Source organism: Ambystoma mexicanum, chromosome 3q (assembly GCF_040938575.1).
Source record: "Ambystoma mexicanum isolate Mex_15411 chromosome 3q, UKY_AmexF1_1, whole genome shotgun sequence".
Lineage (NCBI taxonomy): Eukaryota > Metazoa > Chordata > Amphibia > Caudata > Ambystomatidae > Ambystoma > Ambystoma mexicanum.
In genome coordinates this window covers 188,063,882-188,077,951 of record NC_090926.1, presented here as the reverse complement: position 1 = coordinate 188,077,951, position 14,070 = coordinate 188,063,882, and the positions used below count along the sequence as shown (strand labels likewise).

At 42.5% G+C, this 14,070-nt stretch overlaps 1 protein-coding gene across 3 annotated transcripts in view; it reads right to left on the bottom strand.

Moving 5' to 3' along the window:
- The window catches only part of LIMA1 (LIM domain and actin binding 1), a 513,666-nt gene that overhangs the window by 485,389 nt on the left and 14,207 nt on the right, over positions 1-14,070 (bottom strand). For all 3 annotated transcript variants that reach the window (XM_069653458.1, XM_069653461.1, XM_069653459.1), the window contains exon 2: positions 2,193-2,328. In XM_069653458.1, the coding sequence (XP_069509559.1) occupies positions 2,193-2,308 (116 nt within the window). In that variant the 5' untranslated portion in view covers positions 2,309-2,328. The remainder of the gene's footprint in view (positions 1-2,192; positions 2,329-14,070) is intronic.

The following is a 14,070-nucleotide window of genomic DNA, read 5'->3' as shown; positions in this document are numbered from 1 at the left end:
CTTAATCCTAGGAGCCAAAGGCTTCGAATAGACAGTAACCAATCAGAAAGATTTCACCTGCATAGTCGGGGACAGAATGAGGCAAGGGAACGGCAGTCTGCTACCCACATGGACAGCTGCATGTTCTGGAGTTTCAAATGGACTCCAACTAAAACTCAGAAAACATTGAATTCAGTGAATGCAGTGCCCTATGCAGGGACCATTATCCAGATAGTTTGGCAGTTCAAACCCCAATTAACACAGACCAGCAAAGTATTAGTACAATGACACCGGAGACCAGCTAAATCGCCAGCAATGTTTTTATTTAATTTTTTTATTATGAATTTAGTTTATTACAAACTTTTTCCTATTATTATTCACATTAAGGAAAGAAAAGTAAGCAGAAGTCCAAGGAGGAAAAGAAAAGAAAGTAGCAGTCGGTGAGTATGCAAGTTAAGCAGTAGTCTCCCATTTCTTCGAATACTACATCTCTAGCAATCAAAACTGAATAGTTTTCAAACACATAAATAGTAGAACATTTTGGTGATGGAATAGTTTGTGTTTCAACCTTACACTTTCTGATTCAATAGGATGATTCCAAAAAAGTAGCTGCAAAGGCCGAGATGCACAAAGTGTAAAACAACAAACAGAATACAAGAGAACATGGAGGACCACTTGTAACCGGAGATAAGTAGCCAACAGCCAAACAACGCTGATACACAAACTGTCAGCGAAGAATTGATGGGCATCATATGCACAAAACTATGCTTGGATTCATGGGCTTGACAGGTCATTTATGATGCACAAAACACTGCTCTGGGTAGAAGATAGGACCAGAGGGACAATCTGCAAGAGAAAGATAAGAGGGAGTAGCAGATGGCATGATGTGCAATACATCCACCAGCACCTACATTTCCCTACAACAGATGCTGCTTAACTTACATCTGCCGTGCCAATCCTAAGCAAGAAATGACAAGTGTCCTATATTCCATAGCTTCTGGCATGTGTGAAAAAGTATGATGGTAGCCACGGTTCAGAATGAATTTCACCAACAGTGACTTTCTCCCATGCAAGAGCATTGTGTAGGAGTTGATTTGACAACCCGGAGTTGGCGTTAGGCAGGGTAATGTGTACTGTTGGCCCATGCCGGTTTTGTTCCGACCTATAACGACAATGGTTTTCTTGCAACTCTTCTGCCGTTGTGCTTGAAGGCAGGGTCTCATTACACAATTGGAAAGACCATACGGTAACAGCTGTCAAAGGGGTGAAGGGTGACTTTACCAGTACATGCAGCATGACCCAGGCCTCCCTTTTAACACTGGCAATTTAAAAACATTTTTTTTTTTTTAAACAAACTGCAAGCTCTCTATTGCAACACAGCTGTGGAAAGAAATCCATACCTGGAAGAAAAAAAATTAAATAAATACCTGCATCCACCCCCTCTCCTCACAATGCTTGGAGCAGCAGCTATGTACTGAATAGACATGTGTTATATGGTAGGAGCATTCACTAAGACTATTTTTAAATAGCTGTCGAGCAAGTTTGTTCCACAGTTTAAAATATGTGTAGTCTTTCACCACTTTGAGCCACCAACGTCAAAGAAGGCGACCTTTTGAATCAATATGCCCCAGGTTTTTGCTTGGGCCAAATGATGCAATCACGGCCAAACACCTTCACTTACCTGTAATAAATGTGGCCACAGCTGGCCGACCAAAGCGGATTAGCAGCGCTTTTTGATAAAATGCTCTGAACTAGTATCATTACAGCATACCAGGCTTTCCGTTCAGAATACCAATGTTTTCGAGGTTTACCTGACATTTGCCTTGCATTTGAACTTTTGCAGAAGCCTTCGTACATCAGAAAGACTGCAAACATCTAGAAAGGCATTTCTTAGAGTACAGTTACGAAGTTCGCTCATTGTAGACACTTTTGTAGGACGCTCCCTCCCCTCCCCACAAGAATTTCGTACGCCTACAGTATAAAACGTGCTTTTGACGTCACTACAACTCTCAATAACGTACTGCGGTTGATGGCTCTGTTGCACACTGTACTGAACAGAGAATCACTGGGAAAAGAATTACTCATAACTATGCTGTTAAGAGAAGATGCCTAGACACAGTATGTCCAAAACCATATGCTAGCGAGATAAACTAAAAGAGGATGAGAGCAGCGGGGAGATAAACGCAGTAGGACATATGGCACAAAAGACTTACTTTGAAAAGCGCTCAAGGAGGGAGGAGGACTTCTTGTTTACCAATGAAAGCTCCTTGGCAGTGACTCGTAAAGACTGGGAGTTCCATTGCCCCCTCTTGAAGGGTGAAGTCTCCATTACTGGCACTTACGTGGGACCTATATAAAGAGAAAAAGAATGGGATTACAAGAAGGAGATGGGCATACAAGATAAGTGTCTATTGAACTGTACAATCATTCATGTGTGGTATGTGCCACTGTCCACCCTCAGAGAGAATAACTGGTTTCCCATACAACACCACCTCCTCCCCATGAACAGCTCTAAACATCCCACCTCATGGACCAGCATTAACACACCCATCATGGTCCTGCGACTCACACAAACTTGAGCGCAGTTGAAGCACAAGAAAGTACAGAGGGAAAGCAGCCACAGTAAAATGCCCTCATTTTGTTGCCGTGAAAATCGCAAACAAAACCCAATCAGAATTAAAAATCGGGGCCATTGAGAGTGCCGACCCTCCTGCTAGCCAAGCACTGATTTAACCATTTGAAAATAAACATCGCATTATCCAGCAATCAATCATTCAGCCCCCGATACAAAAGGAATCAAGAGCTCACACACTAAGCAGATGGTTACGTTGTGAAACACAAATGAGGTGGAGTGGCCTTATAGGGCAAGGCAAGCAAATGAATGGGAATACAGAATAATATTGATTTTATTTTTGGGTGATCTTTGAAAGGCGTTTTGTCTTTTAATCAATGTTTAAGCTTACGGTGTACAGAGCCCTACTGACACAAGCACTAAAGAGGCACTCAATTAATTGATTGAGATAAATATTATTAAAAGCAACAAGATTTAAAGAATATATTAAATAACAGGTCACGGAGGTGAGTGGTGTTGCGTCCTCGGGCATTGCAGTTACCATGCAATTGAAAGGGCCCAAGAAATAAAAGGGCATGAAGGGATGAGGGATAAAGTGTAGTGTAGGCAAATTTGCAGATGGGCACCATCCTTACTTAAAGCAGAAATGTAACCCTTAGCTTGCTAGGTTATGAGCTCATCAAAGGCGAACCACGCCATTTCAAAAGGGTACCTTGTTTCCAAAACGGAGCTTTCAATTAAACTAAAGAACGGTATTCTCGGTTCACATAGGGTCGCAAATGGAAACTCCAGGACTGCCAGAGATATCCACGTCCCATATTGCTGCCCTACAAGATTACAGAGCATCGACAAGCTACATAATGCAGGGCATGTGAAATATTTGCTGCGGGGAGGGGGATGAGGGAGGAAAACATGCGAGAAGCGTGTTGCAATGGTAAACTAAGAAGGTTGGCACTGTTGCATAGACATAAACAGAAGAGTGATTTAGGTAGGTGGCTAATCTTTTTTTGAAATGGGCAATGACACAAGCAGGACATCAATGTTACAGGGGCAAATATTGCAGACTTGCTAGAGTAACAACCAAGTTGCAACGCAGGCACTGTAGGCAGGCTGAAGCCAGTTTGGACAATGACATGGCCCATAGGGAGGAGAAGCGTCTTTTGGGGATTACTGCCTCACAGGGTATGTGCCCCACAACGAACTCCAATAAGGACTACCAGATGATCCCATGTCCCAAGATACCATGCTTAAATCCGGAGCTTTTGCTTAAAGGACCCAATGTGACTGCAAGCACAATCGCTTGCAAAAGAAAAGCGACTAGATATTACTTGGCGACTCTCAGAAGTATCCCTACTCGAGCATTCTAGGCCCAACATACACTGTAAAGTTCCAAAAAGTATATTCAAACGAGAAAGAAACCCTACACACCTTTGGTGGTGGCACATGACAATAGGACTTCAAATAGGTAAGAAACTGGTCTGAAACGTGCAGGTCACGGGTTAAAAATTTGGATCGCTAAAATGGAGTACGGAAAGGTTGTCAGGCAGTTGGAGCTAAACGAAAAGGGGATATCAGAGGCCATAATACCATTTTATTATAAAGTTTAGTATTACAGTCCATCAGCCAATACATCACGCCCAACTGCATCTTGGCTCAGTTATTGACTAAACAATGAAGACAAGTTCATATACTCACAAGCATCAAATCAGAAGGGGAGGGCAATGCGCAATCAAACAAAAAGAATAATGCTCAAGGAATTCCTTTGTAGACCAAAGACAATCTCTGTTAATTGAATGAAAAAACGAGATATAGCCAAGTAGAGTAATAGACAACTAATTTAAGTTTCTTAACAGAGCATTAACAAACGCACAGTGATCCACAAACAATGTACAGATTTCCAAAGGAGGCGAGCACCGATGCTCTGAAAACTTGCTCATGACACCAACTCACTCAAATGTGCGGCAAGCAAAGTCCCTCTGATTAGAAAGGCAAATACACTGCCAACATATCATAGAAATGCTCACCCTCAACATCTGCGAAGCTTATGCTACGAGATTGAAGTGTAACAGACTTTTCATAACATCGATTGAACCCAGTCTGTGAGGAAGGTCACAACATTCACCAGGCTGGCAACTGTATACACCAGAACAAACTTCCTTTGCAAATGGAACCTTCTTCCAACATTCATGTTATTAACGGTAACTCACCATGGAAGCAAAGTGAGCGATAACCAAAGCCAATCTACAAAAACAAAACTCGCCAACCACCAACACAGGGACATGGTGAAAGGAGGACAGTAGTGTAGACAGCAAGAAACACGTAATAAGTGGAATGTAGACAGAACCCGGAGACATGCGTAGATCTTTTGCACAGGTACTCTGCAGAGACACGGTTTAAACAGCAAGATTAACTGAATTATAACTGCGCTCTACACAATGCAAATAGATATGAAAATGAGGGACACAAATAATGCAAATAAACATAGAGACAAAGATATTTGACAGGAGGCATCCTGCAGGTTAATACTACGTGTTTTGAAAGGACTTCATTTGAAAGCCTGTATTTTGTTTGTGCACTTTTAGCCGACCTTCATTCGACCAGGTTTTTTGTTCAATAGTCCATCATCACCCCACCCCCCTTACATGTAAATTAGTCGATTAGACTAAAAGTACACGAACAAAATGCAGACTTTTTTTTTTTTAACCTCAGTCATTCGAAATACAAGTCAAACAGAAAAAAGGTAACACATTCATAATATCAGAGGCATGCATTTGAATAATAGACTACAATATCCAAATACCCAATTCTTGCATTATTAAAGACTAAGTCCAATCCTTAACTTGCTACTACAAACTTCTATTTTAGAACAGTACCTCAGATATTTAACAACATTGGACAATACATCACTGACAAACGTATACAAACACTGAACAGAAAATTCCAGTAACCTCTCTTATTGCATGTAATCTACTATACACTCAGTAAATCAACATTAGCTATGTAACTCGTTGAACAATCCCAAATTTTAAAATAATGTTCCTCTCGTTTTTGTTTCTTTAGCAGAACTTTTTCAGCAGATAAAATACGCACATCCGGCTTTTTCCTTGATTTACACACTTTTAATATTTGTTTTGCCACTACTACATGTACCCTATTTATCCATTCTTTACTCATATTGGCCATTTCACCTCTCCCTTTGTTTGACAATAGAATTGTTGAATAAAATGTTCTTGGAAGTGTGTTCCCCAGCACAAGGTCTAATCTACTCAAGACTCACTCCCGAAATTAGCCACCCTTGGGCATGCCCATAGCATGTGTGGTAAGGTGCCCCCACTAAGACCACAGCCCCAACAGGTGTCATCATCGGTCAACCCTAGCCTGGCTATCCGTGCAGGGGTCCAGTATAGTCTACAAAGGATTCTTTGCCTTATATACACCTCAGGCCCAGATCCACTTTTGACTGCATGCCCATACGCAGCAGAATGTCCCATTCCTCATTAGGAATAACAACCATACCTAGTTCTTCCACCCAAGCCTGATGCAATTTCTCCCATGCTTCCACCTGCGAGTTGTCCATCAGCATCAATTTCATGTACGTCGACACTGTGCATGGAAAAGAACGGATATAATTGCAGACCGTAGATCCCTCTCGCAGGGGGCTTCCTAGCATTCGCTGCCGTTCAGCTAGAAGACACTTTAGGTCCCTGTAACGTTTATGTTCTCTGCCCCATAGCCCAAAAGTTTTTTTAAGTCGTTCGAATGAAGCCATTTGAACACCTTCCCACACATCTCGCATTCTCAGAATGCCTCTTTTGACCCAACACTGCCAGCATAAGGTCTTGTTTGCAATCTGCAGTCCCACATTATGCCATAGAGATGCATCTTAGTGAATCCAGATGTTCTGCCCCTCTGGCGGTCATAAAATCTTGTAGGGCCTCTAGCAGTTCCCATTGTGGGTAATTTTATGGCAGAGTTCCTCATCTTATACATTGTGAATATATTGTGCAAAGCATACAGCAATAATTGTTCTCTCTCAATCTGCCAATAGGGCATGTCACTGTCTATTTCAATGAACTAGAACGCCGATTTTTTCAGAACAAACCCTCTGCAATGAGGATGGATACATGACAGAACGCCAACAGGAATGTAATGGGAGGGAAAAGAAAGGAGACATGCAGACAAACCATCAAAGTCAGATCACACAGATCTTTGACATTAGTACTCTTCCCAAGTTCAGTGGCAGATTCAAAAGTTAATGGAAATGACAATGATATTCCCTAGAACGACGAGGGAGGTGGCAGTATATGATGGTAATTGGCTATATGCAAGGGAAAATTAGACTTACAGATATATACCCGAGATCTAGGGCATACATCTTTGGCAGAGTTACTCCAAGAGTACAGTGGGAGGTTCCAAGTGTGATATTAACTAGAACTACAAACAGGGATATATATAACAACAAGGGAAAATAGTAGCATAGAGTGTGAATGCCTCAATGAAATATGGCCACTAAGTCCTTCCATGTAACAGCGCTGTAATTCCAGTAACTTTCACTTGTAAAACAGGATTTCACCAATTAGTGTTGGGAGTTTTGTGTGCAAGTCACTTTATATTTGCCCTTCCATAAAAAGATTTGGTTATTCTATTCTGCGATTCCCCTATTTGTCATTCTATGGAAGATGACATTAACTGGTTAATATCACTATTCGAAACGGTCACTTTATTTTGAAATGGCGCATAAGTCTCAGGGTTATTATCCTCAAGACACGTTTTGCTCTACCATATACTCAATTAACAATACACTGTCGTGCATCTATTGTCATTTCTATTTAAAAGGTGAATGCAAGTCCAAAAAATAACACTCTTATATCGCGTTATTGTACTGCGGGAGTACTGCAAAAGACCAGTGGAAGTTTCAGGTTTATCTGCAGATCATTTTTTCCTTTTCATATCGTTAACTGGCCTCATACTCTCATTCACTCGTCATTCTATATAACTCCGCTTTAATTCCTGTTAATTTCATTCTGAAAACCTTCCACTGCACGTGAGGAGTACTGCAGCTCAGTATTTATGTGATACGTCACTTTATTTTCGCTCCAATGAAACCCATGGGCATTCCATTCTGTCACTCTATAGAACACTGCCAGTTACTATCACACTAAGAATCTGTCCCTCTTCTCTGGGACTATTGATGCCAAAGATATGTGCCATACACCTCAGATCTACCATCATCAATTCACGCCCTCCCTAGCCCCCTGCATCAAATGCGGTCATTCAATGAACCAGAAGTGCGATTCCAGTTAATTTCACTCGTAAAACCTTCCACTGCACTTGGATAGTTCTCAGTCTCAGAACCCCCCACCCCTCCAAGTCAGTTTTCATTCCTGCACCGCCCTCCAGAATTTTTTTTATCGGGTTGGTCTGCCAATCACCTTTGCCATTCTTCTATAGAACACTACTATAATTCCCCAAAGTACCTATACCAAATATGTATGACCGATGGAGATCAGGTTTTTGTCTGCAAGCCAATTTTTTCTCTTCCAGTCAATCAACACCATATACTAGCATTCTGTGCAACAGCTGTAATCGCAGTTCACTCTTAGAGCCAGTCACTGTGGACTGCCTCTGCAGAAGATCTGTGTGGCCAGTCTCAAAGTTGCATCTGCAAATCAGATTCTATCCCATTATACTCAATTGGCATTATATTCAGTCATTCCCACGTGTCATTTCATACAACACAGCTGTAATTCTGTAATTCTAATTAATATAACTCCTAGAAACTCCCACAATACTTAGGTATTCCTCTGCAAAATATCTTTGAGGTATATCTGGGGGTTTTATCGACAAAAATCACTTGTGTACCTGCCATTACATTCTATTCTATAGAACACAATAGCAATAATAATCATTCGGACCAAACTGGCAATAATTGCTATGAGCATTGTGACAATAGCATTTTTTGCTCATTTTTAACCCTGGCCACATTGCTTCGTTCCCATGTCCGGGAGCGATGTGTGGCAGTGTGGTTGCCAAGGAAATGGAAGATGTGGCTCCACTCCGAGCACCATCTTCCATTTCCATGGTTGAATTAGGAAGCCTGTGTGATGCAGGCCTGGGGGCGTGGATCAGTTGTATTATGGTAATGAGAGGGGGCGTTAAAAGGGCTTGGGATGGGGTAGGAGGCAGGATATGCTGCACTGCCTGGAGGGCGAGTGCGCCGAGCATGCAGGTTGCGCAGAACCCGGGCGTGGATCGTTAAGATTCAGCCTGGGTTTGGAGGAACCAGATTGGCTCACGCAACCAGCGAGGGTGCCAATTCCAGTTAACATCCCTCCTCGGACCTGCAATCCTACTATAAGATAACTGACAAAGATCTATGTGTGAGTCTCAGTGTGCGGCCTACATGTCACTTCCTTTCCATTGTAGTCTATTGGTTTCCATTCCGTCATTCCCTTTAGTATGACCAACAAATGCATCAGTGTGCCAAGTTAGTGTGTTTTATCAAAAAGGCAAAACTGTTGCTCTGTGCGTTTAGGGCAAGCCACAGAGAACTACGGCTAACAAGAAGGGAACAAAAAGCAGACTTCACAAATCTGTTTATCCGGTTGAGGTCACTTAAAGGAGCGCCTTTGAAATGGCCGATAGTAAACCCTGTTAAGCTCAAAACAAGAAATAGAGTTTGCGGTGTGCATTAATTAGATATTACAAATACGTATCTAATTCTGCAACACCGTTGGAGCCCAGAACAAACCGAGAATTACGGGCCTATGTTACTTCAAGTACTGGCGGAACACAAAGGATACGTATAAAAGTTCAGCTCTTCTCTGGAATCCCACAACCAAGCAGCACCATCCAGTGACACTAGTAGATGTAGTTTGTTACAAACATGCACCAACAAGTCCAGGTGGTGCTGGTGTAGAGTAAAGAAGCTTAATAAAACCAGGATCACAGAAAGAGGAAAACAATTGCATCAATAAAATAAACAAAGCCCTCGTTGGTCCGTGATCAGCTAACAAAAAAAGTGATCACCTCATACAGACCACTGCACATAATCCACAAACAATTTATCATCTCAATCCCAAAATAATATAAGAGAACGGATGCCTGGCAGAGGAAGTAAAAGGATTAAATGACCCCACTGACGCTGCCACTACAATTTATAGTGGTGAAGAACAGGCCTTTGCCTTTAAAATCCAATGAGGACCCCAGGGGATCCACGGGTAGACAAAAACAGCATGGGTTTCCCAGGCCACCACACCAAAACAGAACGAGAGAGGGCTAAAGATCGTTGACTGACTAAAAAGCACAAGGATACCCTGTGTGGCAGATTGAACATACGAGGTTACAGTGAAATAAAGGTCAGGTTATAATTTTGTTCCAGTTAAGACATTCAGGGTTGGCCCTTTTACCTTCAGGGTTGCACTTCTCCAGTGTCTTTTGTTCAGACACTTTGAGGTCTGACTTCTAAAGCAAACATCTCACAATTAAGGTTTACGGTTTTATGGTATTTAGTTTTCTGCCATTTCTGTCTGTATTTATCCATATTTATGTTTGGGCCTTTTTATATCTTTGTCATATAAAAAGATAATTTGCAACCAGTATTGTTCTGCATTCATTCTCATTAAACAAAATGCATTTATTAAAGTATACATGCAGACATATAGGAAAGAAATGTCAGCAACAGGTTTTCACTAATGGTTGCTCCGGTGACTGCATTAAGATTTATGCGTCAACAATTTGAAAAACTAATACTATCCATGCTGCCAATCTGCAATGCAATTGGCTTCCGATGTATGCGTGACATCATAGTGAACCAGACAGACGTGTTTTTCCAATTTTAAATAAATACAGTGAACAGAAAACTGAAAGCCTTAATCATAATCCTTCCAAGACTATTTTTTCAAAGATAATTGCAGAGTTATGACTTCTGTAATCCATCTTGTGTGAAGATCTTTCAGTGTATCAAGCACAATGCTAGAGGGGTATGTAGCTTTTCAAAGCGCTTTGGAGCTTGTTATGTTGATTTATACTGCGCACCACTACCACCCAGGTCAGTCTCTGGGTGCTAACGTGGCTCTGCAAGAAGCGCGAGGAAAGTGGGCAGGGTGTGAACATAGTATTGGTTCTCTGTTTATGTGTAATGTGGCTAGTCCAAGGTCTGGTGTATTGGCGTCAGTTATGCTGGAGGAGCAAGAATGGGAAAATGGGTTAGTAAGTCGTCAGTTTGTTGGAGCCTCGCTGAACGGTATCTAGACAGGTTCTTGTTTGTGGTTTTTTGGCCCATCTCGTCTCCTCTCTTGCTGTTGGTCTGTGGTGTTGTTGCCGGCGTCCCTTCGAGGTTGTCATTGTCTGCTGAATAGCCAGGTTTTGAGCAGTTTCCTGAAGGTGGTGTGGTCTTCTGTGGTTCGAATTTCTTTGTGCATTTTGCTCCAGATGTTAGCAATTAGACACGAGAACGCTGTTCCACCGAAATTCCTTTTTTGTAGTGTTTTGCCTCCATTTGTAGGTCGTTGCTGGATCTTACTTCCCCTTCCTGTGTCAATACCGGCTAACCTTGTCCTGGAGGAATTCTGCTCCTCATCTGTGCAAGGCTTTGTGGGCAGTGCAGGGTGCCTTGAATTTGATGCACTTTTACCAGTGAAGGCTTCTCAGAGATGGAGCGATGTGGTCTCTTCGGTTTAGTCTTAATAGGATCCTGGCTGCTGTGTTTTGCACCCTTGAGTGTTTTGATAAATCTATCAAGCATTCCTAGGTAGAGGCTGTTTGCGCAGTCAATTCTTGTGAGCATCATGTGGTTCTGTGGGGGAAGGAGAAGTAGGGGAATAATATTCTGAGGAGTTGTAGGAGGAAGCAGCATTTTGTGGCGATTTGAGTGGACTTGCAGTTCTAGGGATAGTCCATTGTTCATGATAATTCCTAGGTTATTTACTAAATTGGTAGTCTGGTTACGTTCCCATGCCGATCGGCCAGTCCTGTTGTGGGTTCCCACCATCCAATCCTACAGGGGAGAGCATTATTTCTGGTTTTTCCGGGTTCCTTTTAAGGTCGTTCATGGTCACCCAATTGTAGATGTCAGTGAGGCAGTTGTTGATGCTGTTATTTTGTTCCTGGGTTCTGTTTGTTTTCACGATTCGTTATGAGTCGTCTGCGTAGTTGCAGACGGTAAATCTGTGGGTTCCAATGATTTTCATAAGTGGGCACATGTAAATGTTGAAAAGCAGAGGAGGCTGGATCCCTGTGGGACTCCACAGGATAGATTTGTGGCGTTTGATGTGAACAGTGGTAGGTAGGTTCTTTCGGTTTGTTAGGAATGAGTTAAGGCACTTTAGTGTTGATTCCTGTATGCCACATTCCACCAATTTTTTTATTAGTGTTGCGTGGCCGATTGTGTCAAATGCCACCGATATGTCCAATAGTATTCCGTCTGCATTTATTTTCAGGTTGTCCCATATCGATAGGAGTGCCGATTTTGTTACTCTCAGTGGTCTGAAGCCAACTTGTGACCAGTCGAGTATTCTGTTTGTTTCGACGTATTTAAGAAGGATTTTGTACATGTGATGCTCCAAGATCTTTGAGGAGTAGTGCAGGCTGGATATTGGTATGTAGTTGCTTGTATAGTTTGCGCCGATATCAGTGGGTTAATGTATGCTGATTTGAAGGAGGATGGCATTATTCCTCTTTTGAGCGATAAGTTCCGGATGTGTCAACAGGGTTCTGGGGTTGAGGATTCCTTTGAAGATGTCGGGGATCCTTTAAGGTTAGCGTCCTTGATCAGTGTGGCAAAGCTTTCTTCTGTGATTGGTTACAGGCAGGTAAATTTTGCGGTAATCTGCATTTCGGACGGTGTCTGTGGTCCGGCAGTCATGGTCGTATTTCCCCAGGCTAGGTTGATGTCTCCTGAATTGCATCCATTCAGGTGGTTGGTGATGTTGTCACAAAGTGTGTGTGTCGGGATGATGGAATTCTTGCAGGAATACATTTTTTTTTATTTTAAAAAAGTAATCTTGGACGAGTTCTTTCTGGGGATGGTTTGCGTATTCTATTCTTGTGGCACAGAATAACATTTTTTGCTTGCAGACTGGATTTGTGTAGTTAAGAGTTGTCTGGTATTTTATTTTGTCTCGTCTGGTGTATTTGTCTCCCAAGTTATTTTCCATTTCGCGGTTGTTAAGAGTTCCCTCAGTTCTTCTGTGAACCATTTTACTGCCAGTTTTTTGGGTGTTGGTTTGAAAGTTGCGATATAGCTGGTGCGAGATGGTCATGGGCCTTGGTGATCTTATTATTGAGGGTGCCTGGTTATTACTGTGGGTTCAGTTTTGCTTGTCAAGGCGGCTCTTCCAGTTTCTTTTCTTGCTGGTATACAGCATTTCCTTTCCTGCCAGTAAGCGGGTTTGGGATGTGGTGTAGAAGGGTATTAAGTAGTGGTCACACCATACCATTGGTGTGGGTGGCGCGGAAACAAATAGTCCTTCCCTGCAGAAAATTGCAACCAGCGTTGTGGGTGGATCCATTTACCATTTGCTTGATACGCAAAGTTTCCAGGAGTGCGAAGAGTGAGTGCCCTGTGTACTCGGTTTCTACTTCAAACCACATGATGAAGTTTCCCAGTATGACTAAGTTGTCATAGTTGGTTGATAGGAAGGAGGCCACGTCCATTCGTTTTGTTGCAAAGTTGGGGGTTGCAAGAATGTGGTCTGTAGATCAGGAGGAATACTATGTTGGTCTGGTCATTGAGTTTTATCTTCATGAAAGGGGGGCTTAATAGTCTGGTGTTGGTTGCGACGAGTTGAGATGCTTGGGTGTGTTCTTTGTGTAGGATTGCAAATCCGCCTCCTCTTCGGTTTTCACTGTTGGCATGTATTTGTTTATAATGGTCCGGTATTGCTTCATTCACAATGGCTTTATAGTTGTCTGATAACCAGGTTTCTGTGAGAAAGAGCAAGTCTGCAAGTATGTGCCTCCTTCACTTAGAAAGTCATGGTTTTCTATTGAATGAGTTGCCATGGATCTAACATTGAGAAGGCTTCAGTGTATCTTGTTTTATTTTCCTTTGGGGTTGCTGTTTGCTCGGCCTGGTGTGTTTTGTTGGTTGGGTTTCTGTTGGATTTTTCCTGGCTGAACCTGTTGAACGGTGGGGTTCTTTGGGTCATCAGTCTCTTCGTCGAGTAGCCTGATCAGGTTTATGACTGGGTTGGTTGGTTTGGGTTAGTTCCAGTGAGGGGGGGGGGGGGGGGAGAGAGTAGCCTAGAGGCGCAGTCCTCCCGGTCACATTTGTTTGACAGGTGACAGCGAAGGATGCACAAAAACATGCAGAGGAGAAGGGCAACACCTCTCCCATGGCCAGCCTAATTAAATATCAAATGCTCCATGGATCTGCCCTGATCTATTGAAGTTCGTGAGGTGGCGGGGCATTATGAATGACAGTTTTGAAGCAACCCTGCCAACAGGCCTGGTAACAGAACTTAACAATGGGCAGGAAAACGAAAACCTCTTTGATATGCAATGTGTCACCTTGAAAC